The sequence below is a fragment of the Cynoglossus semilaevis genome, chromosome 17, assembly GCF_000523025.1.
Source record: "Cynoglossus semilaevis isolate Cse_v1.0 chromosome 17, Cse_v1.0, whole genome shotgun sequence".
Lineage (NCBI taxonomy): Eukaryota > Metazoa > Chordata > Actinopteri > Pleuronectiformes > Cynoglossidae > Cynoglossus > Cynoglossus semilaevis.
This window is the reverse complement of record NC_024323.1, coordinates 859421-882872: the sequence shown is the minus strand read 5'-3', so window position 1 is coordinate 882872 and position 23452 is coordinate 859421. Positions and strand designations below refer to the sequence as shown.

General features: G+C 40.5%; 1 protein-coding gene across 1 annotated transcript; it reads right to left on the bottom strand.

Moving 5' to 3' along the window:
* Positions 1–3629: 3629 nt before the first annotated feature.
* slc1a9 (solute carrier family 1 member 9) lies at positions 3630–20102 on the bottom strand. Its single transcript, XM_008329179.2, has 10 exons — positions 19955–20102; positions 16650–16802; positions 16172–16425; positions 14941–15040; positions 13635–13761; positions 11222–11455; positions 9566–9760; positions 8673–8807; positions 5735–6167; positions 3630–3983 (listed from the first exon to the last, which is right to left on the bottom strand). The coding sequence occupies exons 1-10, from the start codon at positions 20100–20102 to the stop codon at positions 3810–3812; spliced, it is 1953 nt and encodes a 650-aa protein (XP_008327401.1). The 3' UTR covers positions 3630–3809.
* Between the last annotated feature and the right edge of the window lie 3350 nt (positions 20103–23452).

Here is a 23452-nt window from a genome sequence, read left to right as displayed (position 1 = left end):
ACTTTTTCTCCACTCATCAGGCATCTTGCCAGTCTCTAAAATTCTGTTAAACAAACCAGTCAGGAAATTTACTGCCACTTCTCCTAAACACTTCCATACTTCCACTGGTATGTCATCAGGACCAACTGACTTTCCACTCTTCATCCTCTTCAGGGCTTTTCTAACTTCATCCTTTCTAACCTGATCTACCTTCTTCCTACTAGTCTCTGGCTCCTCGTTTCTACTTTCCCTTTCATTTTCCTCATTTAACAACTCCTCAAAGTATTCCTTCCATCTTCTCAGCACACTTTCCTCACTTGTGATCACATTCCCCTCTCTGTCCTTAATCAACCTCACCTGCTGCACATCCTTCCCAGCTTGGTTTCTCTGTCTCGCCAATCTATACAACTAGTCTTTTAATTGGCCTTGGCCACTTTCTTCTTCACCTCCCTTGTCCCCTCTTTGTACTCCAGTCTGTTCTCTTCTGTTCTGTCACTGTCCCATCTCTTCTTCGCTAATCTCTTTCTCTGCACACTCTCCTGGATCTCCTCATTCCACCACCAGGTCTCTTTGTCCTCCTTTCTCTGCCCAGAGGACATACCTAGCACCTTCCTACCTGTCTCCCTCATCACTGCAGCTGTAGTCTCCCAATCATCTGGGAATATCTCAACACTACCCAGAACTGCCCTTACTTCCTTCCTGAAGTCTTCACAACATGTCTCTTTCCTTAGTTTCCACCACTTGATCTTCTGCTCTGTCTTCACTCTCTTCCTTTTTGTCACCTCCATCGTCATTTTACACACTACCATCCGATGTTGTTTGGCTACACTCTCACCTGCCACCACCTTACAGTCTCTAATCTCCCTCAGATTACATCTTCTACATAGAATATAATCTATCTGTGTGGACCTGCCTCCACTCTTGTAAGTCACCCTATGTTCCTCTTTCTTTTGGAAATATGTGTTTACCACAGCCATTTCCATTCTCTTTGCAAAATCTACCACTGCCTGTCCTTCTACGTTTCTCTCCCTAACACCAAACCTGCCTATCACTTCCTCATCTCCTCTGTTCCCTTCCCCTACATGACCATTTAGGTCTGCTCCAATCACCACTCTCTCTCTCCTGGGGATACTCTCTACCATCCAATCTAGCTCCTTCCAGAACTTCTCCTTTTCTTCCAACTCACAGCCCACCTGTGGGGCATAACCACTAACAACATTAATCATCTCTCCTTCTACTTCTACCTTCACACACATCAACCTGTCTGACTCTCGTTTCACCTCTACTACATTTCTTACATATTCTTCCTTTAGGATCACCCCTACTTTGCATATTTGATTTGGCTAAAAGTTTTACGCCGGATGCCCGGGATGTATGATAACAAAACAAAGAGGACTAAGCTGTTATTTTTTATTATTATTATTTCTATGTGGTCCTGTGATAAAAGAATATATTCAAACTTTCATTCAATATATATATATATATATGTATATATATATATGTATATATATATACATATATATATATGTATGTATACAGTGAAACCTCGGTTTTCGAATTTAATTCATTCCTGAAGGCCAATATAATATATTGAATGAAAGTTTGAATATTTTGAATGAACCCTGAATATATGGAATGAAAGTTTAAATATATAGTATATAATAAAACTTGAAGCCTTTTTGACCACACTGCCCCAATCGGGGCGGAGCTACACCTGCTGCATCGGAGTTTCCCACGACAGCCCCTGTATACAATCCATCTGTACAGAAACGGCCCAAAATTATTGAAAACTAGACTAGAACTCGCAGTAGAGTGCCTATAAAGGTATAGCCGCTATAGGTATCTTAGTTTAGATCTCCACCAGACATGTAGGGGTAGAGCGGAAATATTCCGAAACATCAGTGCCATAATTGCAATGTGATGACCATAAAAATAAAGCATAATATTGTCGATAAATACGAGCTTGGTGCCTGCTAAAGAAAGAATACAAATAAAAAAAGAAAAAAAAAGAAAAAGAAAAGTGAATTAAGTTAATTCTAAGTTTATGTAAGTTACGTAGTGTACGTGTAAGTTATGCTACGAGTTAGCCCGTACAAGTGTCTACTTACATACGGGCCAACTCTCGTCCCTCCCTCCCTCCCTGCCTCCTTCTCCTCCGCACATGCTGCCATTAGCCGCTACTGTATTGTCTGTCTCGTAGGTAAGAACTCAGTTAAAACCACTTTTTATTTTATATCACAGGAATCCTTATATACTATCACTTTTTGTGTGTATGTCTCTATAGCAAACATGTTTTTTCGATTGTTATTAGTGCTAATAACAATTTTTAGAGGGCCGTATTAATTTTCTTTTTTCCATTGTTATTAGCGCTAATAACGATTTTTAGAGGGCCGTATTCATTTTTTGTCCTGTTATTTCTTATGGGAAAAAATGATTTGAGGTTCCACTGTATTCAAACTTTCATTCAATATAGTGAAGTATTAATTTCCCGAAGTGTCCGTGTCCTGTTATTATATATATATATATGTGTGTGTGTGTGTGTGTGTGTCTGTGTGTGTTTATATGTAATTGCAAGTTGAAGCAATCCTGTGAACATTTAAGCTAACATTTATGCTTATAAAGGGGACATGTTGAGTGAAACATTCATGTCAATTAATATCATTTCTTGCTGTCTAAATACAATGTTAGTAACATGTTTTGATGAAAAAAAAAAACCCAACCAAAAACAAATAAACAAAAACAAAGGAATGAACACAGCCTTATGTGTGGTAAGTCAAAGCTATGGTTTAATACTCGTTCCTTAGGTTGCTTAGGTTCCTTAATCTAGTGTCATCAGATTAACATTAAGTCCATCTTTCCAGTTGGAGAAACTGATGATTAGATGGGAAAATCCACACCACTGTACACAAAATACTTTCTCTTTTGTGGAGAGAACTGGAGAATGGGGTTCAAGAGTGGACTAACAAAACTTTTATAGTGCAGGTGTCAAACTTAGACCCACGGGCCAGATTTGACCAACGGTGTAATTATAGATGGTTGTTCCAGATTGAATGTTTGCCCAAAATTAAAGTTTGTTTCCGCATAAAGAAAATCACATTACATATCTGGAGAGAAGGGAAAGCATGCACATTTGTTCCAGATTGAATGTTTGCCCAAAACCTAAAGGTTGTTTCCGTATAAAGAAAATCAACATTACATATTGATTTTGGCCGACGACTTCGTCCCAGTTTTGAATTTTGGCCCATTGCAAATTTGAGTTTGACACTTGTTGTTGTACAACCTCACCCATTGTCCACCTTTAAAAGTTACAATTCATTACTGTAATACTGAAAACAAAAAACATGGTGTTTCAAATTACTATGTTTTCAGAATTTTACCTGATAAGTCAAAATGATAAGGATATTTAAATTTATAATTCATCAGACACATCAAAAGTTGTTTACCATGAAAATTTTCTACATTAGATACCCAAATATTTTCAGATATTTCCTGTGACCATTATCTGGTAGACAAGGTTGGGTGTATGTTTTTATTGTTTTTATATGTTTTTATATGTTTTTTATTTTAATCAATTTTCTTTGTTTTTTTTTTAAAATGTCTACTACTTAAAGTTTGAGAGACGGATGAGACTACTTGCAGGAAAAGTCCTTCCTATGGCACTTGTACAATACCATGCTTATGATGCAACATCTCTCTCAATAATAAGAAAGTAAACAAATGGGAATTCATAGTGGACCTCCCTTTAGGTCTTTAATAATAATAATAATAATAATAAACATAGCTTTGACATTACATAGGAAAAGCTAGAATGAAACTGGTAGGCAAACCAATCAGGGCAGGTCGCTTGGTATAGCGTGCCTTCGATCGTACGCAGTGTCATCACTCTCTTCGTCATCGCTTACTTTAAAAAAAAACCTCTCCTCTTCCTCCTCAGGTTCACTTTCTCCTCTCAGCTGCCTTTGCTCCCTGTCTTTCTCTCTGTAGCAACGGGGCAGCATGGGAATCTGAAGAGCGAAAGACAAATAAATGCAACCAAAGTTAATAACATGAGTTGTACTTAATGACCAACTAAATTTTACAAAGGGACTTTGCTTTTTTGAGGCAATGCTTACTAAACCTTTGAATGATTGCTATTTTTTCACATTTACATATACCAGCTGCATCTGCTGCCTTTGTTATTCTTTTTTGGCTGCAGTTTTTGGCCAGTGTGACAGAGCGTACTTTGCCACTTAAGCCATCAGCAAGGTTTCATTGATCATGCCCAGAAGGCAATCTCCAGCCTAACCTTCGGCATGATTTGTAGGTATATTATACATGGCTCTATCTATATCTTAACAATATATGGTGTAAATAGGATATTGTTAACTTTGACAGAAAAGCTGGACTAGAAGGAATATTGACAAGATCTCTCCCCAACTGTAACATGCGTATTAACAAGGTAAGCTACGTTGGGTTACAGGTCCTCATAGCAAGACTTTGTTTTACAATTCTTGGAGCAGGTTAGATTTGGTCCTAGCTCAGGTGCTCTTGTCACTGATACAGCTTTTCTGGGCCACCTCATAAGAGGGTGTGAAACAAAGTTGCCTTGGAATACCATCAGTTCATTTTTGCAGATTATATGGCTCCAGGCTTTGTCGACAAATGAACTTCAAATTACACTGGGGTGTTTTTGTAGATGGTTGGCAACCTGGTGTGGGCATATGTCCACTGTTCACAGCTGAAGATGTAGGTAAGACATGTGACTGAGGTAAGCATTCTGACATGTATTGCTTTGTAAGTCATGACAGACAGATGTGGCAGAGCGAATCCGGTAACGTTTCAAAATAAAACATAGTTCAGAATCAGATAACAAATAAAACAGAAATAATGATATGCATTGTTTTCCGTTATCCCCAGTACCAATTGACCCACGGTGCAGTGCCGGTCCGCGAGTCATTTGAACCACTGCCCTAACACACACCTTCTGCTCGAAATAACATCTCGCAAACATGCTCGGGGATGGTATGAAGACCCTACTGTGAGCTAACTAAGTCCCATTGCCAAATGGATTGCGAAGGTCTGTAGGTTAGTGTTTTGGTCTGCTTTGAAAGCTTCACCCAAGCTGTCAAAGCAGAGCTCAACACATTTTGCAAGTACAATGCACAATAATTGCTAAAATCCATCAACATGAAGTAACATAGTTTTTGATTGTCAAATGGAGGGAAAATTTTACTTTAGGATAAACAGAAAGAACATATTACTTGAGGAATGTCTGAAAATGTCTGATCCTGTACATGCTGATATGGGCTTTGAGATAGAAAGGCGCTAGGACTGGACAACGACTAGTGCCATTTTAGATGGACTGAGTATCTGGCAAGGATGCTTCACATATATTTCCCAAAGGAACTGTTTTGGGGATCCCCATCCAGTGGGAGCCGCTCGCGCACATCAGAACTTATGGAAAAGACACATCAGCTGTTTTGGCGCCACCCAGAAAAGAAAATCGCCTAAATTGCTAGGACAAGAAAAATCAGAGCTTGCTTTCTGAGGATTGCATCCCCTTTTTCTTAGACCTAGCTAAGTGGAGGGACAAAGTGCTCACAGCAAAATGTTCTTGTTGCAGATGTATATCCAAAATCCTTCATTTTCACTCATTAAATAACATAATTCCTATCATGTTAGAAATGACCAAAATATATTATAATCAGCAAATAATATATTGCATAGAAAACATAAAAAAGAAAACGAAGAATTTATCTGTAAAATGTGTAAATACCTGGTTCGTATAACTAGGCAGAGCGCAGTAGCCTGGCTCTCTTTTGTGAAGGAGACGGGGTGAATAAGCACAAAGAGGTTGGGGAGAATGGGAGCAGGTGGAGTGCAGAGAGGGAGAATGGATAGAGCAAGGCGATGGGGAACGGATTGAAGGGGATGGTGAATAAGTTATTGAAGGGGACTGGGAGAGGACGCGACCGTGATGATTTTGTTTGGGTGGCCGAGGAGAGCGGGGTGGCAGCTCAGGTGGTTTGAGAGGGTTCATTAGGTCCATTTCTGTAAGGATTGGTGGTGGAGGGATAAAATCGAGTTCCTCCTTCAAACTGAGCATTTCTTCTGCATCGAGTTCAGCGAGCTCAGCCCTTGACAAGTGGTCCACAATTCCTGCACCAAAAGAGTCTCCCACCACGTTGATGGAGGTCCGCATTCTGTCACTGAATAAACAAACAAAATTAACTTGAGAAACTTTGACGAAAAACAAAAAAGTAAACATTTTATATACCCTTACGACATTACCATACACGTGTCCTGACCTTACCATACTTTGCTATGCTTTAACATACATAACTTTAGCCAAATCTGAGTTAACATTAACATAACAGTCTGTGGGTCGGTTGATAGATAGATAGATGGATAGATGGATGGATGGATGGATGGATGGGTGGATGGTAGGTAGGTAGGTAGGTAGGTAGATAGATAGATAGATAGATAGATGATAGATAGATAGATAGATAGATTGATGGATGGATGGATGGATGGATGGATGGGTGGATGGTAGGTAGGTAGGTAGGTAGGTAGATAGATAGATAGATAGATAGATCGATATATAGATAGACAGATAGACAGACAGACAGACAGACAGATAAATAGATAGATAGATAGATAGATAGACAGATAGATAGACAGATAGACAGACAGACAGACAGACAGACAGATAGATAGATAGATAGAAAGACAGACAGACAGACAGACAGATAGATAGATAGATAGATAGAGAGATAGATAGATAGATAGATAGATAGACAGACAGATAGATACACAGATAGAACTTTAGTAATCCCTCTGGAGTTTCCTTTGGGAAATTGGTTTTTGTTTGTTTTTGTTTTTTTTTTTTTTGTTTTTTTGGGGGGGGGGGGGTGGTTAACTAACTTAATTAAGTACAGTTTGTTATACCAGTCAGCATTCAGTCAAGGAGGCTTGGCATGCTTTACAGGAGAATATTGGCTGATGATTCCAGGGAAATCCCAACGTTAAACGTCTGTGCATTCTATATCATAGGCCTGTCGGATTTTTTACTTTCACTTATTTGATTATTGATAATTTGAGATGAATAGGCCTTTTGTCTTTAATTAAAAAGAAAATAATTCTTTAGTGTCCCTTCCCGATATTTTAGTTTCTAATTCTTTGGTGGGATATTGTTTATGTCAATAAACAAAACAATGGCAATTAATTTTTTTTTCATTTTATTCATTTGACTAATTTCTTTTGTTTCATTAAAAAAGGACATTATGATTTGAGTGTGACCGTACTGTATTATAGCTTGTGGCTTGGCCAACTATGATAAATAAATTTTTGATTGATGGAAAAATGTTGCATGCATGTGTGCAACCACATCACCACGTTCATCTGCAGACTTGGACTCGTTGAAAAATATCTTTCTATACCTTTAAGGTTTCAATCGGACTCTCCCTGAATTACACCTCTGTAGAATAAGCATAGAATAAGCATGTGATAAGGTGCCTAGGGAGGCCCCGTGGTACTGTATGAGACAGTCAGGAGTGGTAGTTTGTGAGGGTCATGCAGGACATGTGCAAAGTGAGTTGTAAGATATGCTGTTGGTTCAATGATGAGGTCAGACATGATCTATGGACCATAATTAAAACCATAAATTAAAAATTTTGTGTAAGGGCTTAAATCTGAAATTGTTGACTCGCAAAGAAGATAAGATCTTTTGTATGCCTTTGCATTTCTATATATAAAACAAAAATGAATCTTTTATCATTCCCTATGATTTACATTTGTTTGCATTATTCAGTGGCTAGACAGCCACAAAACAAATATTTAAAAGCAAGAAACAGCAAATTGATTATAGAATTCAAAGAAAACCTTATTCACGGATAGCCCAAGTTACATTCTGTCAGACAAGTAACTCACAGGAGCCAGTCAACAGCGATGAGCAGACTGATGTCCTGGGTGGGTAGACCAACAGCTGTTAGGATCAATAGCATGGTCACCAGTCCAGCACTGGGAATACTTGCAGCACCAACACTGGCCAAGGTGGCTGTCATGCTAGGAAAAATGCATAATCACAGCTGTAGCCTACCAGAAAGTCACTGATCGCTAGTGGTATGAACTTCGTAAGCCTGTAAATATCCATAAATTAGCCGCATCATTGTTTAAGTTGCAGGGTTCAAAGCGTGTGAAAAAATGTAGCGGCTTATAGACCGGAAATTACGGTACATTCTTGGCCACAAACTTAAAAGTTTAGAAATGCATAGAAATAGTGCAAACATATATCAGTTAATATTATATGGCCCCGTGGTACTGTATGAGACAGTCAGGAGTGGTAGTTTGTGAGGGTCATGCAGGACATGTGCAAAGTGAGTTGTAAGATATGCTGTTGGTTCAATGATGAGGTCAGACATGATCTATGGACCATAATTAAAACCATAAATTAAAAATTTTGTGTAAGGGCTTAAATCTGAAATTGTTGACTCGCAAAGAAGATAAGATCTTTTGTATGCCTTTGCATTTCTATATATAAAACAAAAATGAATCTTTTATCATTCCCTATGATTTACATTTGTTTGCATTATTCAGTGGCTAGACAGCCACAAAACAAATATTTAAAAGCAAGAAACAGCAAATTGATTATAGAATTCAAAGAAAACCTTATTCACGGATAGCCCAAGTTACATTCTGTCAGACAAGTAACTCACAGGAGCCAGTCAACAGCGATGAGCAGACTGATGTCCTGGGTGGGTAGACCAACAGCTGTTAGGATCAATAGCATGGTCACCAGTCCAGCACTGGGAATACTTGCAGCACCAACACTGGCCAAGGTGGCTGTCATGCTAGGAAAAATGCATAATCACAGCTGTAGCCTACCAGAAAGTCACTGATCGCTAGTGGTATGAACTTCGTAAGCCTGTAAATATCCATAAATTAGCCGCATCATTGTTTAAGTTGCAGGGTTCAAAGCGTGTGAAAAAAAGTAGCGGCTTATAGACCGGAAATTACAGTACATTCTTTGCCACAAACCTAAAAGTTTAGAAATGCATAGAAATGCAAAAATATATCAGTTAATATTATACTGAAATTATGACAGCAAAGTAAAGCATAATTGGTTTATGAGACAACATTATAGAAATTCACAGAATAATCAAGATAATCTACTGAGGTGAGAAAAAAAAACTGTCTTAATCAGTATTACATTTCCAACAGAACTGGACTCGGTTAATCTTCCTTTGTCAAGTATGGCATAGTCAACACAGGTGAGAGTAAGGAGGGAGTGGAAGCAATGAGACCGGGTCACCTAGACCCAAAGTACAACGCAAGTTAAACATTTGTTGATGTTTGCAACAAAAATAGTCATTTACCATATTAACAACACGTACACTGTATTTCTGATTAATTATTGTTATCATCATTAGGGAAAAAAATGCTTTTCCTTCAAATATAAGGACATTTTTAAGTGACCGCAAACTTTTGAACGGTATTGTTATTAACAGTAAAAACAACATTCTGAAGATGTAGTGAAGATGTGGTGAAGACTGGTGAATGTTTGCATTTTCTTTTCTTTTACCTTGACTTATAAATGTACTGAACAAACCTGACAGTTACAATCTGTCCTCCATCCAGGTTGATGTTGTTCATCTGGGCTATAAAGATGGCTGCCACAGCTTCATATAATGCAGTGCCATCCATGTTAATAGTGGCTCCTATGGGAAGCACAAATCGTGTTACGCGTTTGTCAATCTTCAGGTTCTCCTCGAGGCAGCGAAAGGTAACAGGTAAAGTCCCTGCACTGAAAGCAGAAAAAAAAGTCACTTTAATACTGGTTTACAGGTTATCCACAGTTGTAATTACAGATTACAGACAACTGAATATATAATTTGGTTGCTGCTGCATTAAGAAATACAGACGAATATAAAGAATATACAGTGGTAGACAGTTAGACAGATTAGGTGGATGTGTACTGGTATCTTTGGAGGAAAACGAGGTCATGGCGACATGAGTCAGAAAAATAGTTATGGGGTGATATCCAAACAATTGTGGCCACAAGATACGTTAAATATGTCTTGGAATATTAATGGAAGTGAAAATCCAGTAAAAATGTGATCATGATGGAAGAACAGAGTATTTGATAGACTCAATCTGGCCCAAGTTGTGGTGAAGGCTTTTTTGGCCTTTCCAGAGGCACCTTCAAGCCTTTTACTGTTTGTAATTTTTTTCTAAGAAACCCTGGCTGTAAGTAAGTATAAGAATACAGGAATCAAGGGAGTGGAGTGTGGCCCAACAACACAGATCTGTGAGGTCTGTCTGTCTCCCTTCTCTACTGCATGTTTCTCTGTGTTGTTCAGTGTTCATAGTCCCGAGTCCTTGCTCTGAGTGCTTCCATAGTGTAATGGTAAGCACCCCTGCCTTTAAAGCAGAGAACAGTCCTGGTTTTGACTCCCAGAGCCCCATACTTGGTGGCTACAAGCCTGTTGCAGTAGATCTGTTCCCAATGGTGGTATCAATAAAGTTCAAATTAATTAAATTATTTATGTCCATGCTTTGTTCAAACTCTTGTTTGTTCCTGTAATACTGAATTCCTACATATTGTTTGTTTCTGCCCTGTCCAATTTCCATTAAGTTTCTTCATTTCTAGACTGCTACAATTGGGTCTTACTTTCCTCCTCATTTCACAAGCTGTAACAAAAGTGTTATTATATGCTGATGATATCCTAGCTGTGGTGGTGGGGAGGGACCTGGGAACTAATATTGTAAGGGACAAATTGCTGGATGTATTGGAAGGCTTTTGATTTTATTTTTGTATGGACTAGATTTCTTATATGTGGATTTCTTTTTCATATGTGAATCATTTGTCAATCATCACAGGATGAAGTTTGTTAGATGGGGAAAGTGTGAAACTTAATTTTCACAGGCTTTTACAGAAGCTAGTTTAAAAATTGATATCTGCACACGAAAAGAAAAAAAGGGGGCGGAGGACACAATTGTTTCACAAATGCCGTCAATGGCCTTCAGTCTTCACTCTGAACACAGCATGCAGTGTTGTGTTTTTGACTCTACTAGTCCAATTTGTCAGGAATTCTGCCAGACGCATTGTCATACATGACATACGCTGACCAATCACACTAGCTAAAGTAGCAGTAGCTCTCTTACGCAGGGATGCTGTCAAAAAGGCATGTGGTCCAGATACAAAAACAGAAAAAACACCGTTCATAACTCCACTCACACAAAGATACACAGTTAATGTGTGTACCTGCTTGCAGTGCCAAGTGCAGTGATCCAGGCCTGAAAGATCCCCGAGTAAAAAACTAGAGGGCTTTTTCTGGTTATTCCAAAATATATTGCAGGCAAGATCACGCCTCCATGTATCACTAGTCCCACAATGACAGTCACCATGTACATGCCCAGCTGTCTGGCCACCATCTCCAGGTTTCCAATGGATGCAATTTTACCAGCGATCAGTGAAGCAATGCCCACAGGTGAGTACCTAGAAATAGAGATACAAAGGCTTTGAACATTCAGTTGTCAAGGATATCAGACAAAAGTACTTGCACCTGTAAACTCAACAGTATGTTATCCACCTTGGATAATGTCTTGGGTTATTGCTCTTTATTTAGCCCTATTGTTATAACTTAATAACATGTTAATCAGGGGATTGCATGCAGAATGCTGGTGTCAGCAATTTATACGGTGGTTTGTACAGATATACATATACAGTGATCCCTCTCCTATCGCGGTAGTTGCGTTCTAAAACCCACCGCGAAAAGAGAAATTCCGTGAAGTTGGGGCAAGATGTTTTTTTTAATTATTTATGTATATATTTAGCATTTTACGAACCTCCCACACACTCTTATCAACCCTCCCTAGATTGTATTAACCTTTCCATGTAGAGTTGTAGAGTGGAAATATAAGACATATATATTACGTAAATAAATTAAATACACATTGTGGGGGCGCGGCGCAGGTTAACGCTCATCTGAAAGCACGGGAGTGGCGACGCAGGTGCAGCCCCAGATTCAGGTGAGCACAATTGGAATAATCAAGCCTCTCCTTATACTAGTAGGAGCCACCATACAGCGAAACTTCTGCGGAACGGATTAAAAAAAATCTGCGATGTACTGAAGGAGCAAAAGGAGAACCGCGATATAGAGAGGGAACACTGTAAATAAATATTACCAGGCGCTCAATAGAATTTTAATTTCGGAGTGGGCGGCATGAAAAAACTTCTGTCACCTAGGATGCCTAGTATGGCAGAAAATAATTGAGACAGATTGTTATAACTCAAGATTGAATTCAAAGTGGGTTTCTTCTTAATGTAATTAATCTTAGTTTTCAATTTAGATCAGTGAAAGTTGCCAAAACAATCATGGGAATCGGAAAAATGACTTCCACGCTGCAACATTTCCACATAAAGGTCATAGTAGGTGAAACATATGTCAATTGTGACATTTCCCACAATTGTTTTTTCCCTCGTACATCATTCCATTGTTTCCTAGTGCAACTTTTCCGTTGCAGTTGAATCAAGTCAAGAAATGTGTAAAATTGATTTGTTCCAGGCTGTTTCACTGTGTTAATATAAGCAGAGATTTGTTACATACAATCAATTGGATTCAAAAGTTTAAAAGTGAATGATTTTAGAGTGGGGACTAGGCATGTAAAATCTCTTCAATGTATGCATGTGCCTTTCATAATTCTGTAATCGTTACACACTTGCAGTATAATGGTTGACAAATAGTTTAGTTTGGGAACCACTGCCCAGCAGATATTTGGCAGGTTGGGTGTCAAGTATAGCATTTGAGGTATGTCATATCTGCTGTTTATACTGAGCCAGCAATGGGAAAGAAGGCAAATTTCCTTTGGTGTTCAGCTGCTTGTGCCCATAGCCAAGAATGGCAGGGAGAGAGAGAGAGAGAGAGAGAGAAAGAGAGAGAGAGAGAGAGCGATAGAGAGAGAGAGCAGGAGACTTCTGTTGTTTGTCTTACGACTGCCACCTAATATACTCCAAAGGTTGCTGCATTCACTCAATGAGCCTTTGGTCTGATCTATCTATCTATCTTAGCAACGATTTAGCAATTTCTTGTTCTAATTTTGAAATGTTAAATGTAATTGAATTTTAATGATGTCACCAGTGCCCTGCCTGCTGCCCTCCTTCCGACAACACTCCCTGTCTTTACAGCTTCTGTAAAGCCTTAACATATTTCTTTCCACATACAGCTGTCGCTTTTGCCGACATCTGCTTTGTTGGTAGATCCATTACATTTTGGAGATATTCTGCCTTGCTCTCCTGGGACCTAGTAACATTGTTCCAGGCTCTGGCTTGCTACTACTCGGCATACCACATACTTAAGATTTTGAAAGGAAAATCTCTCTCTCTCTCTCTCTCTCCAGCTGTCAGTGTCCTTCACAAACACTAAGACAAACCCTGTTCTTTTCTTCTCAACTAACTTGGTCCTTCTTCTCACCTTTTTTCTGCATTTTGCGCAGTGTTAACATTATCAATCACTGTCGCTGCCCTCATATGTGGTATTTGGAGAATGTCAAAGCAATGTAGCCGGTGGCTGCATGAGCAAAAACAGATGCATTCATTGTGTTTGCTTGAAGAGGGAGACATACAAACTCGTGCACAATAAGGACAAAAAAAAATCAGCATTGGACAAGAAACAGACCACATGATCAAGGAGACCATGGACATGATGATTTCATTGAGGATGTTGAAGAAGTCACACATCATTTTTCCACGTTCCCCCATCCGGCTCATGCAAATCCCAAAAGTAATGAAGAATCCAATAACGCCTGGAGGAGAAACACAGGAAACAGAACACCAAAATTATTTACACCTTAATTACATTTGTCACCTCAATGTAAACCTCACGGTTGAGGTAAACCTTTTCCTTGATAACTATGAGATTCAAATTTTTGTGTATTTACATGTATAGGGTAATCACGGTAATCTGTTCATTCTTCAATTGTTGCAAATATCTATGAAGAGTAATTCAATGACTAGTCAAAGAATAGGTCAGAGGTTCCCAAAGTGGAGGGTGTGGATGGAATGAATGAATAAAACGTAACATAGCATATTGTCTGAGAGTGGCAAGGAATGGATTGGTTGAAGGAGGTCTAAATGAATATTTGATCATAATATTGCAAAGAAGTCCATTATTTTTTAATTTTCACACTTGTTTTTGCTGTTGCCCATTCCATCTGCTCAGAGAAGCAGTAGCAGCCCCGCGCAGTGCGCCCCCAGGCCCTCACCACACGAAATGTGTAACCACTGGATTGAAGAATATCCACCTAGTATCACCGTCTTCTACAAGGCGGTTTAGATACCCATTACCCATTAAAGGCTGCATACCTTAAAGGGAGAGAACGCTTTTTGGAACCATCCATGACTGCCTTGTAGTTTGGGAACTTTGCATTGTCACAGCAGTTCAATTTTTGTCTTAAGTACTTTGATTGGGGTGCACACATATGTTGCTTATTTCAAAATTGTACTGTTACTACTGCTCTTTCTGTGTTTATTTATATTGCATTTCTATAGTCAATGGCTGTCTAGGGTGTGGTGGGAGGGTATGGGATTGCTGAGCTGTTTGGGTTCCGTTCTGTTTATGTACATCTCTCTCTCCCATCCATCCATTTTCATCCGCTTATCCGTTACCGGGTCGCGGGGGCAGCAGTCGCCACCCAAATCACACTGCACCGTACCAACCTCCCAAACCTTCCTGCAGGTGGTGAGTCCACTGGAAAGTACCAACCGCCCTAACCGGGATTCGAACTTGCCCAGGAGGTGAACCCTGGGGTTCCGTACCAATGACAGAGACATTGCCTCTGGGCCAAAGCGCCACTTGTACAGTATATCACTTATTAAAGTCAAATAAAAAGACCCATTGCAAATGTGCACAGATGTTGAAAAAGCAGAGATGTTGCTTTTAACATGTGCAAAGAAAAATATGCATTCCTTTGACATTGCCTTACCAAGAACGTTCATGCCCCATTTGTATTCCAGTGTCTTTTGTCCGACAGGTTCCGTTTGGTTGAGTCCCAAAACTGACACAGTTTTTACCACTGTCTGAACCTGGAGATGGAAAATAACAGGAGGACACCTAAAGTCAGAAGCGTAAAAGAAAAACAAAAATTTGCTAACGCTAACAAACAATTGCATTTGATCAAATATTTGTTGTTGTCGGCAATCGACTACACTCTTTGCTGATGACTCAAATTTGTATGATGTAAAAAATAAATAGCGACAGTAGTAGTAGTACTAGTGAAGTCTGCATCTGCTCATTTCCTTGTGTTATTTAGACATCAACCACACCAACTTCAATGCCATATTGTTCATTTTAAAGCAAAATAATTTCCAGCTAAAATGTTGTACATTTGCATACATATAGGCCATTTAAACTGTAGTATTTTACCTTTTCTCTTTCTTTTCAGGTACTGTAAAACACACAAACCTGGTAACATTATTTAATCAATGGAAAGTGACATAAGATAGAGAACCAACAATAATAACGTATGTACATTACAGTACAGTACTAAGCCTAAATACCATATCTAAACTTCAGTCTTCATTGATAGACTCACGCACAGTAGAGGGCCCAAGTGAGTAAGAGTCTGGGGTGAGATGGGTGAGATGCTGCTTGTACATCACTTAACTATGCGCGTACATACAGTATGTAAGTACTCACTGACAACTCTGCTGCCAGTACATTCCGTTTACCGTAACATCGATTTCTTGTCCCTAAACACATACTTTTAAATTTCAGAAAGTCCATCCGCATATATGTGTAGTTGAAGTATGCCATCCATCCATCCATTTTAATCCGCTTATCCGTTACTGGGTCGCGGGGGCAGCAGTCTCTATGACCATCACCCAAATCACACTGCAACGTACCAACCTAACCGGGATTTGATCCTGCCAAGGAGGTGAACCCTGGGGTTCCACACCAATGACAGAGACATTGCCTCTCCGTGGGTCAAAGCACCACTATAGTTAAAGTATGTTTAAGATATATTTTTTAGGCATAATCAGGCTGTATCTAGCCCCTGAACCAAAATGCATTTGACACCCCTGGTGTAGAGTGTCTTGCGCTTTAGAAAAGTGATTGCTGGGCTTTGGTAATTGAATTGCAACAAAAGGCAGAATCTCTAATAAATGTTCCTCCAAATTAGTTTTAAAATGAACTAATGAACTTCAATAGTTTACCTGTTGGAAACAGGCCTGCACCAGGTTCTCAGGAAAGAGATTTCTGATCAAGTCGAGGAAAGCATCCAGACTGTTGACCTCCTGGTTTTTTGATACTGTGTTTACTTGGCTCCCCCTTAGTTTGGGATTCCCTGGATGGATCCCCAACACGAGGATCACGCCAAGAATTGCAGCTATTACAGTGGTGGACATGTAATACACCATCGCTCTAGTACCCATCCTACCACTAGAGCGGGCATCCAAACCAGCCAGACCTGAAAGACACATGTTCATTATTTTTTTCCCCATGGACTGAGGTCACTGCAGTTTTAACTTTGAATTAAGCTTTTTCAATTTTGATTTATTTTTTCCTAGATTTAGAAAAACTAAGAAATATGTTGTAAAGTGAATGTTTAATGTATATATCAAGCATTTTGACATAATCTCAATGTTAGGTTATTAACTTGTCATAAAGACAAACTGCTCTGTAATAACACACCTGTGATGAGGCTGGATATGATGAGAGGCAGTATTAGCATTTTGAGCATCCTCATGAGAATTTCTCCAGGGAAGGAAACCATAGTGATCGTGGGGCCGTCAGTCACTCTCATATATCGCAGAAGCATCCCGAACACTACGCCCATAACAACACCTAAAGGAATGGTAATAATAATAGTATATTTTTTGGACACATAACAACGTTTTTCAGAGAACTATTTTACTCTTTCCATTTGTATATTTTTTGGACACATAACAACGTTAAGAACTATTTTACTCTTTCCATTCTAAAGTAAAATACTTACCTCTTCTAATCATAAACTGCAATCATGCAGTAAAATGTGAATACTAGCTTTAAATATGTGTGACATATGCCATAACAAATGTCATCACTTTGCAGAAGCACAAGACATCAAGCATGAAATATCTCACTGGAAAATGATCACCAAGATTCATTATTAAAAAATAGCATAAATACTGTGCTATGCTATGAGAAGTTCTGGAATGAGCTGGATTGGGTGGTAGAGGACCACCCAATCCTTTAATGGTCATCTAGGGGAAGGGAACAAAGCAGATGAGAAAGTGAAGGGCAGGTTTGGTGTTAGGGATAGAAACTGGGAAGGACAGACAGTGGCAAATTTCGCAAACAGAATGGAAATGGATGTGGTAAACACCTATTTCCAAAAGAAAAAGGAAGACAGGGTGACGTACAAGAGTGGAGGAAGGTCCACACAGATAGATAATATTCTATGTAGAAGAGTAATCTGAGGGAGATTAGAGACTGTAATGTGGTGGCAGGCGAGAGTGTAGCCAAACAACATCGGATGGTAGTGTGCAAGATGACGATGGAGGTGAAAAAAATGAAAAGAAGAGTGAATGAAAAGAGAGTGAAGACAGAGCAGAAGATCATGTGGTGGAAATTAAGGAAAGCGACATGTTGTAAAGACTTCAGGAAGGAAGTAAGGACAGTTCTGGGCCGTGTTGAGGAATTCCCAGATGACTGGGAGACTACAGCTGCAGTGATTAGGGAGACAGGTAGGAAGGTGCTGGGTATGTCCTCTGGGCAGAGAAAGGAGGACAAAGAGACCTGGTGGTGGAATGATGAGATCCAGGAGAGTGTGCAGAGAAAGAGATTAGCAAAGAAGAGATTGGACAGTGACAAAAGAGAAGGGAACAAAGATGACAAGGGAGGTGAAGAGGGAAGTGGCCAAGGCCAAACAAAAGTCATATGAGGAGTTGTACGTGAGTTTGGAAACAAAGGAAGGAGAAAAGGAGTTGTATAGATTGGCGAGACAGAGAAATCAAGCTGGGAAGGATGTGCAGCAGGTGAGGTTGATTAAGGACAGAGAGGGGAATGTGATCACAAGTGAGGAAAGTGCGCTGAGAAGATGGAAGGAGTACTTTGAGGAGTTGTTGAATGAGGAAAATGAAAGGGAACATAGGAATGAGGAGCCAGAAACTATTAGGAAGAAGGTAGATCAGGTTAGAAAGGATGAAGTAAGAAAAGACCTGAAGAGGATAAAGAGTGGAAAATCAATTTGTTCCAATGACATCCCAGTGGAAGTATGGAAGTGCTTAGGAGAAGTGGCGGTACATTTCCTGACTGGGTGGTTCAATTTTAGAGACCGACAAGATGCCTGACAAGAGTGGAGGAAACGTGTTCTGGTGCCAATTTATAAGAAGGGTGATGTGCAGAGTTGTAACAACTACAGAGGGATAAAGTTGATGAGCCATACAATGAAGATTTGGGAAAAAGTAGTTGAAGCTAGGATGGTGATGGAGAAGTACAGAGAAGGTCAGAAGTAGCTACATTGTGTATTTGTAGATTTAGAAAAGGCATATGACAAAGTGCCAAGGGAGGAATTGTGGTTTTGTATGAGGAAGTCAGGAGTGGCAGAGAAGTATGTTAGTTTGGTGCAGGACATGTATGAGAATAGTACAACAGTGGTGAGGGGTGCTGTTGGAAGGACAGAAGACTTCAAGGTGGAGGTGGGACTACATCAAGGATCGGCCCTGAGCCCCTTCTTGTTTGCTGTGGTGATGGACAGATTGACAGATGAGGTCAGACAGGAGTCCCCATGGACTATGATGTTTGCAGATGACATTGTGATCTGTAGTGAGAGTAGGCAGCGGCTAGAAGAGAACCTAGAGAGGGGGAGATTTGCACTAGAAAGAAGAGGAATGAAGGTCAGTCGTGGCAAGACAGAGTACATGTGCGTAAACAAAAGAGAGAACAGTGAAATGGTGAGGTTAGCAGAGGACCATATTTAGTCAGACGGTATTGTGTACTACAACTACAGCCATTTAATCAAAGATATATTTGTAGTTTTCAATGTAGGTAGATCGCTTTACCCCGGTCATTTGAAAATAGCTCCCAAGCTGAAATAGTGTGGACACCCCTGGTTTAGAGACGCTAGCAATAGGCAGAAGACAGGAGGAAGGTTTGGAGAAAAAGCTAGAAAAGCCAGATTGAGATGGTTTGGAGATGTGTGGAGGAGGGACAGTGGATACATTGGTAGAATAATGCTACCAGGTAGGAGACAAGGAGGAAGGCCAAAGAGGAGATTTGTGGATGCGGTGAGGGAGGACATGCAGATAGTTGGAATCAGAGTAGAAGAAGCCGAGAAAAGGGTGAAATGGAAAACAATGATATGCTGTGGCAACCCCTGAAAAAGGGACAAAGTCAAAAGCAAAAGAAGAACTGTGCTATGCTACACATACTGCTTTATGAGTTATGTGTGTGGGGGGGATTGGGCATGAGAGCCTTCCAATGGAATGTGGTACACTGGACGGAAGTGTGACGTTGCTGTAATGATTGAACGATAAACAAGCCTCCAGTCACTAGGTGGCAGCAACTGTCGTTTGCACGGATAAAAAAATACATATTTAACAATAGTATTTCAATTCATCAGGAGATGGGGAGTGTGAAAAAATTCCTGTCCCCTAAGGCATTGTTTCGCAAGGACTGTGTCGCGACCCTTAGGTGGGTTGCAAGAGATTTTTTTTGCGTTGTCTTGCATCATGTTTCCCAGTTTACAAATAATGTCTATTGACTTGGGTCGCGAAGGTTTGCGACTTAAATTATGGGAATAAAATATGAACAAAAGTTTGGGAAACACTAGAAAAAAAGAGGTACATGACAGAAAGTTTTTGAGAATCACAGGTTTAAGCTAACATTTTTTGAATGTGGAATATTTTTCTTTAAGTAATGTGAAAGCTGACACTGAGACTACTATTAATGTTTTGGTTGGCTAACAAGAAATACTTTCATTAGGTGACTAATGAAGACAAACAGGCTTCTCATACCCATAACAGTAAGTCCCAGGAGCAAATTGTGGGTATTAAGGCTGCAGTGACCAGCATCCTTATACCCAACATCCGTGTTGTCATCTCGTTGGTTTTCTTCTTTCACGTTGACCTTGTTGGTTCTGTGGGATGATGTCCGATTTGTCATGCTGCCTGTGGAATCAACAAATGAAACTGTTTACCATTAAGACACCATAAGGAACATTCTGTACGGTAAATCAACGTCCTTCAAAATGTGTTGGGTCCGCAGAGAGTATTTAGGTTCCTAAGATAACTAGACGGCAGAAAGTAATTAAGAAGGTCCAATAAGTGTGATCCTGTAAATGGAAAGAGGTTTCTGTATCTGTATCTAAATGTAACATTTACCAACATTAACAAGCGACTTACAATTGAAGGTAATATAGTTTTTGTGTACTATTCAAAAAGGTTACTAAGAGCTAGAGACTTAGCTATAGACCTCTTCTTTTAACCCATCACCAAAATTAGTAGGGGGAAGCTTAAAGTGCCGGGGGGGGAGGGGGAGGAGGGTGCCATGCTCAGAGTACCTCAGTGGTGAACTTGGTAGCCGGTGGACTCGAACCTGTAGCCTACCGGTCCCAAGTCCACTTCCTTAACCACTAAGCAAGCACTGCCTTCGCTTTTACGTCTCCACGTATGAATTTATTAAGAATGTCTTGTTCCGTAATTCTAACAAGAAAGAGCGTTTTGTTTTGATATGTACTGAAGTTGAATTCAATTGACACTGTACCTTGATTGAGAGTGGAGTGAGTTAGCCCCTCCCCCGTCCTCATGTTGTTGTCAACCAGTGGGGTTTTTTTTTAACCAATGCACATGTTTAGGTATTTTTGGACATTTAAATGCCTTTTAAAGCATTTTAGGGACTTGAAACTGAAACATTCTGGACCTAAGTCTGCCTCCTTAACCACCAAGGCACCACTGCCCTATATAACATTTTTCTGTTTTTATCACAAAATGTACACATGGTTGTATAATTAAGGCCATTTTATTTAATTTTAAGGTGTTTTTGGACGTTCTCTAAATTATTATTTTTGCTGTGTGCTGATTATCACCGATCCATCTGGCTCCTGAACCACTCCACTCACTTTACAGAAGCATGAAGTCAGACGGGTGCTCCTGGCAGTGAACCCCAAGAAGGCTGCTGGCCCAGACGGAGTACCTGGTAAAGTGCTCAGAGCGTGTGCCCACCAGCTGGCACCCACCTTTACCAATCATCCCACCCTGCCTAAAATCAACCACAATAATCCCAGTACAAAAGTAGTCCCCCATCACCAGCCTGAACGATTACCGACCATGAACGATGGCCCTCACTCCGGTTATAATGAAGTGCTTTGAGAGACTAGTTCTTCAGCACATCAAGGACCATCTCCCCCCAGACCTCAACCCCACCAGTTTGCATATCGGGCAAACAGATCCATGGAGGACGCCATTGACGTAGCTCTCCATTCTGCACTGAACCACCTAGATCAGCAGCAGAGCTACGTCCGGATGCTCTTTGACGATTACAGTTCCGCCTTTAACACTATAATCCCAGACAGGCTCTGCAATAAACTGGACAGTCTCGGCCTTCCCCCCCTCACATGCTCCTGGATAAAGGACTTCCTTACCAACCGTCCCCAGACTGTGAGACTGGGTTCCCACCTCTCCCCCACCCACACACTGCGCGTTGACACCCCACAGGGCTGTGTGCTGAGCCCCCTCCTGTACTGTCGGTACATAGCAGAGACTCTCTGGCACAGCGACAACCTCATCATCAGAAGCGCTGATAGCTATCGCATCAGTTACTGGGTCCAGGTTGTCTATGACACCCTGCCCAGCCCAGCAAACCTACACACCTGGGGCAAGAGCGAGACACCGGCCTGCCCCCTGTGTGCAGGAAGAGGATCCTTGCAACACCTCCTGTTGATGAGGAGCATATGTAGGAGGCGAATGAGAGGAAGATGGCAAAGTACCAGGACCTGGTGGAGGAGTGCAGAAGACGGGGCTGGTGGGCTCACTGCAAACCAATTAAGGTGGGTTGCAGGGGGTTTGCTGGCCATTCTATCTGCAAAGCTCTGGCAGGGCTGGGAGTTACCAGAGCTGTCAACATGGGAGCCATCCGTTCCATCACTGAAGCTGCAAAAAAAGCCACTCAATGGCTTTAGATCAAGAGGGCAAGCCCTTGGACTGTAGGAGCCCGTGGACTGGGATGCAAACCGGGACTTGATCAACCCCGTTTGGGTCACTTGCGTGTGAGGGGGTATGATCAGACCCAAAACCCCCGATGACCCCAGGAACATACGTAACTGACGATGCATTCCAGCACGTCCTAGAGATGTATGTTAAGTCCTTTTTTGCTGATTACAGTAACTATGCTAAAATTCAACTTTGTTCTAGCTCACTTGAAGTCATGTGCGTGCTTAACTTTAATTTATTTTTTGTTAACATTGACTGAACTTGGTTATTTAGCAGTAAACAGTTTATGGACCTTGTCATAAATAGGATAAGAATGAGCAACAACACTTGCAGTCTGGGAATTTTTTTTTACAGTGGAACCTCGAGATACAAGTGTCTTGACATACGAGTATTTCGAGATTTTTGCGAGATACGTGTAAAGATTTGAGATATGACCACGCTTACAGACACAGACGCTAGGTGGCCAAGCAGTTGGAGTAGCCCACGCTGCTTCACTCGTTCACTTCACATTGTCGTCAACTTCCGTACGACCATCTCCCACGAGTCTTCTGTCTTGTGTTTGCGTTATCTATGTAATTTTCTCTCAATTTTGTGCATTATTCTTCATAATAGTGATGAGTCCTAAGAGAGTGAGTGGTAAGGATGGTAGTGAGAAGAAGAAACACACGATGGCAATGGAAACAAAGCATAAAATTGTCGATAAATTTTAGCGTGGTGCCCGCTAAAGAAAGAATACAAATCAAAAAAAGCAAGAAAAAAATCTAAAAAAAATACGCAAGTTAAGTTAATTCTAAGTTTATGTAAATTAGGTATGTGTAAGGTCCCACCCTCCTCCTCCACACATGTCGCCATTAGCCGCTACTGTATAGTCTGTCTCGTAGGTAAGAACGATATTTAAACCACATTTTATTTTATATCCCATCCACCCATCCATTTTCATCCGCTTATCCGTTACCGGGTCGCGGGGGCAGCAGTCACCACCCAAATCACACTGCACCATACCAACCCCCCAAACCTTCCTGTGGGTGGTGAGTCCACTGGAAGGTACCAACCACCCTAACCGGGATTCGAACTTGTCCAGGAGGTGAACCCTGGGGTTCCACACCAATGACAGAGACATTGCCTCTGGGCCAAAGCGCCACCACAAGAATCCTTATATACTATAATTTTTTTGTGTGTGTTTTTTTCATTGTTTTTAGCACGAATAAGTTTTTAGAGGGTAGGAACTGATTTTTTTTTCTGTTATTTCTTATGGGAAGACATGATTCACTATACAAGCTCCTCGAGTTACAAGCTCGATCCTGC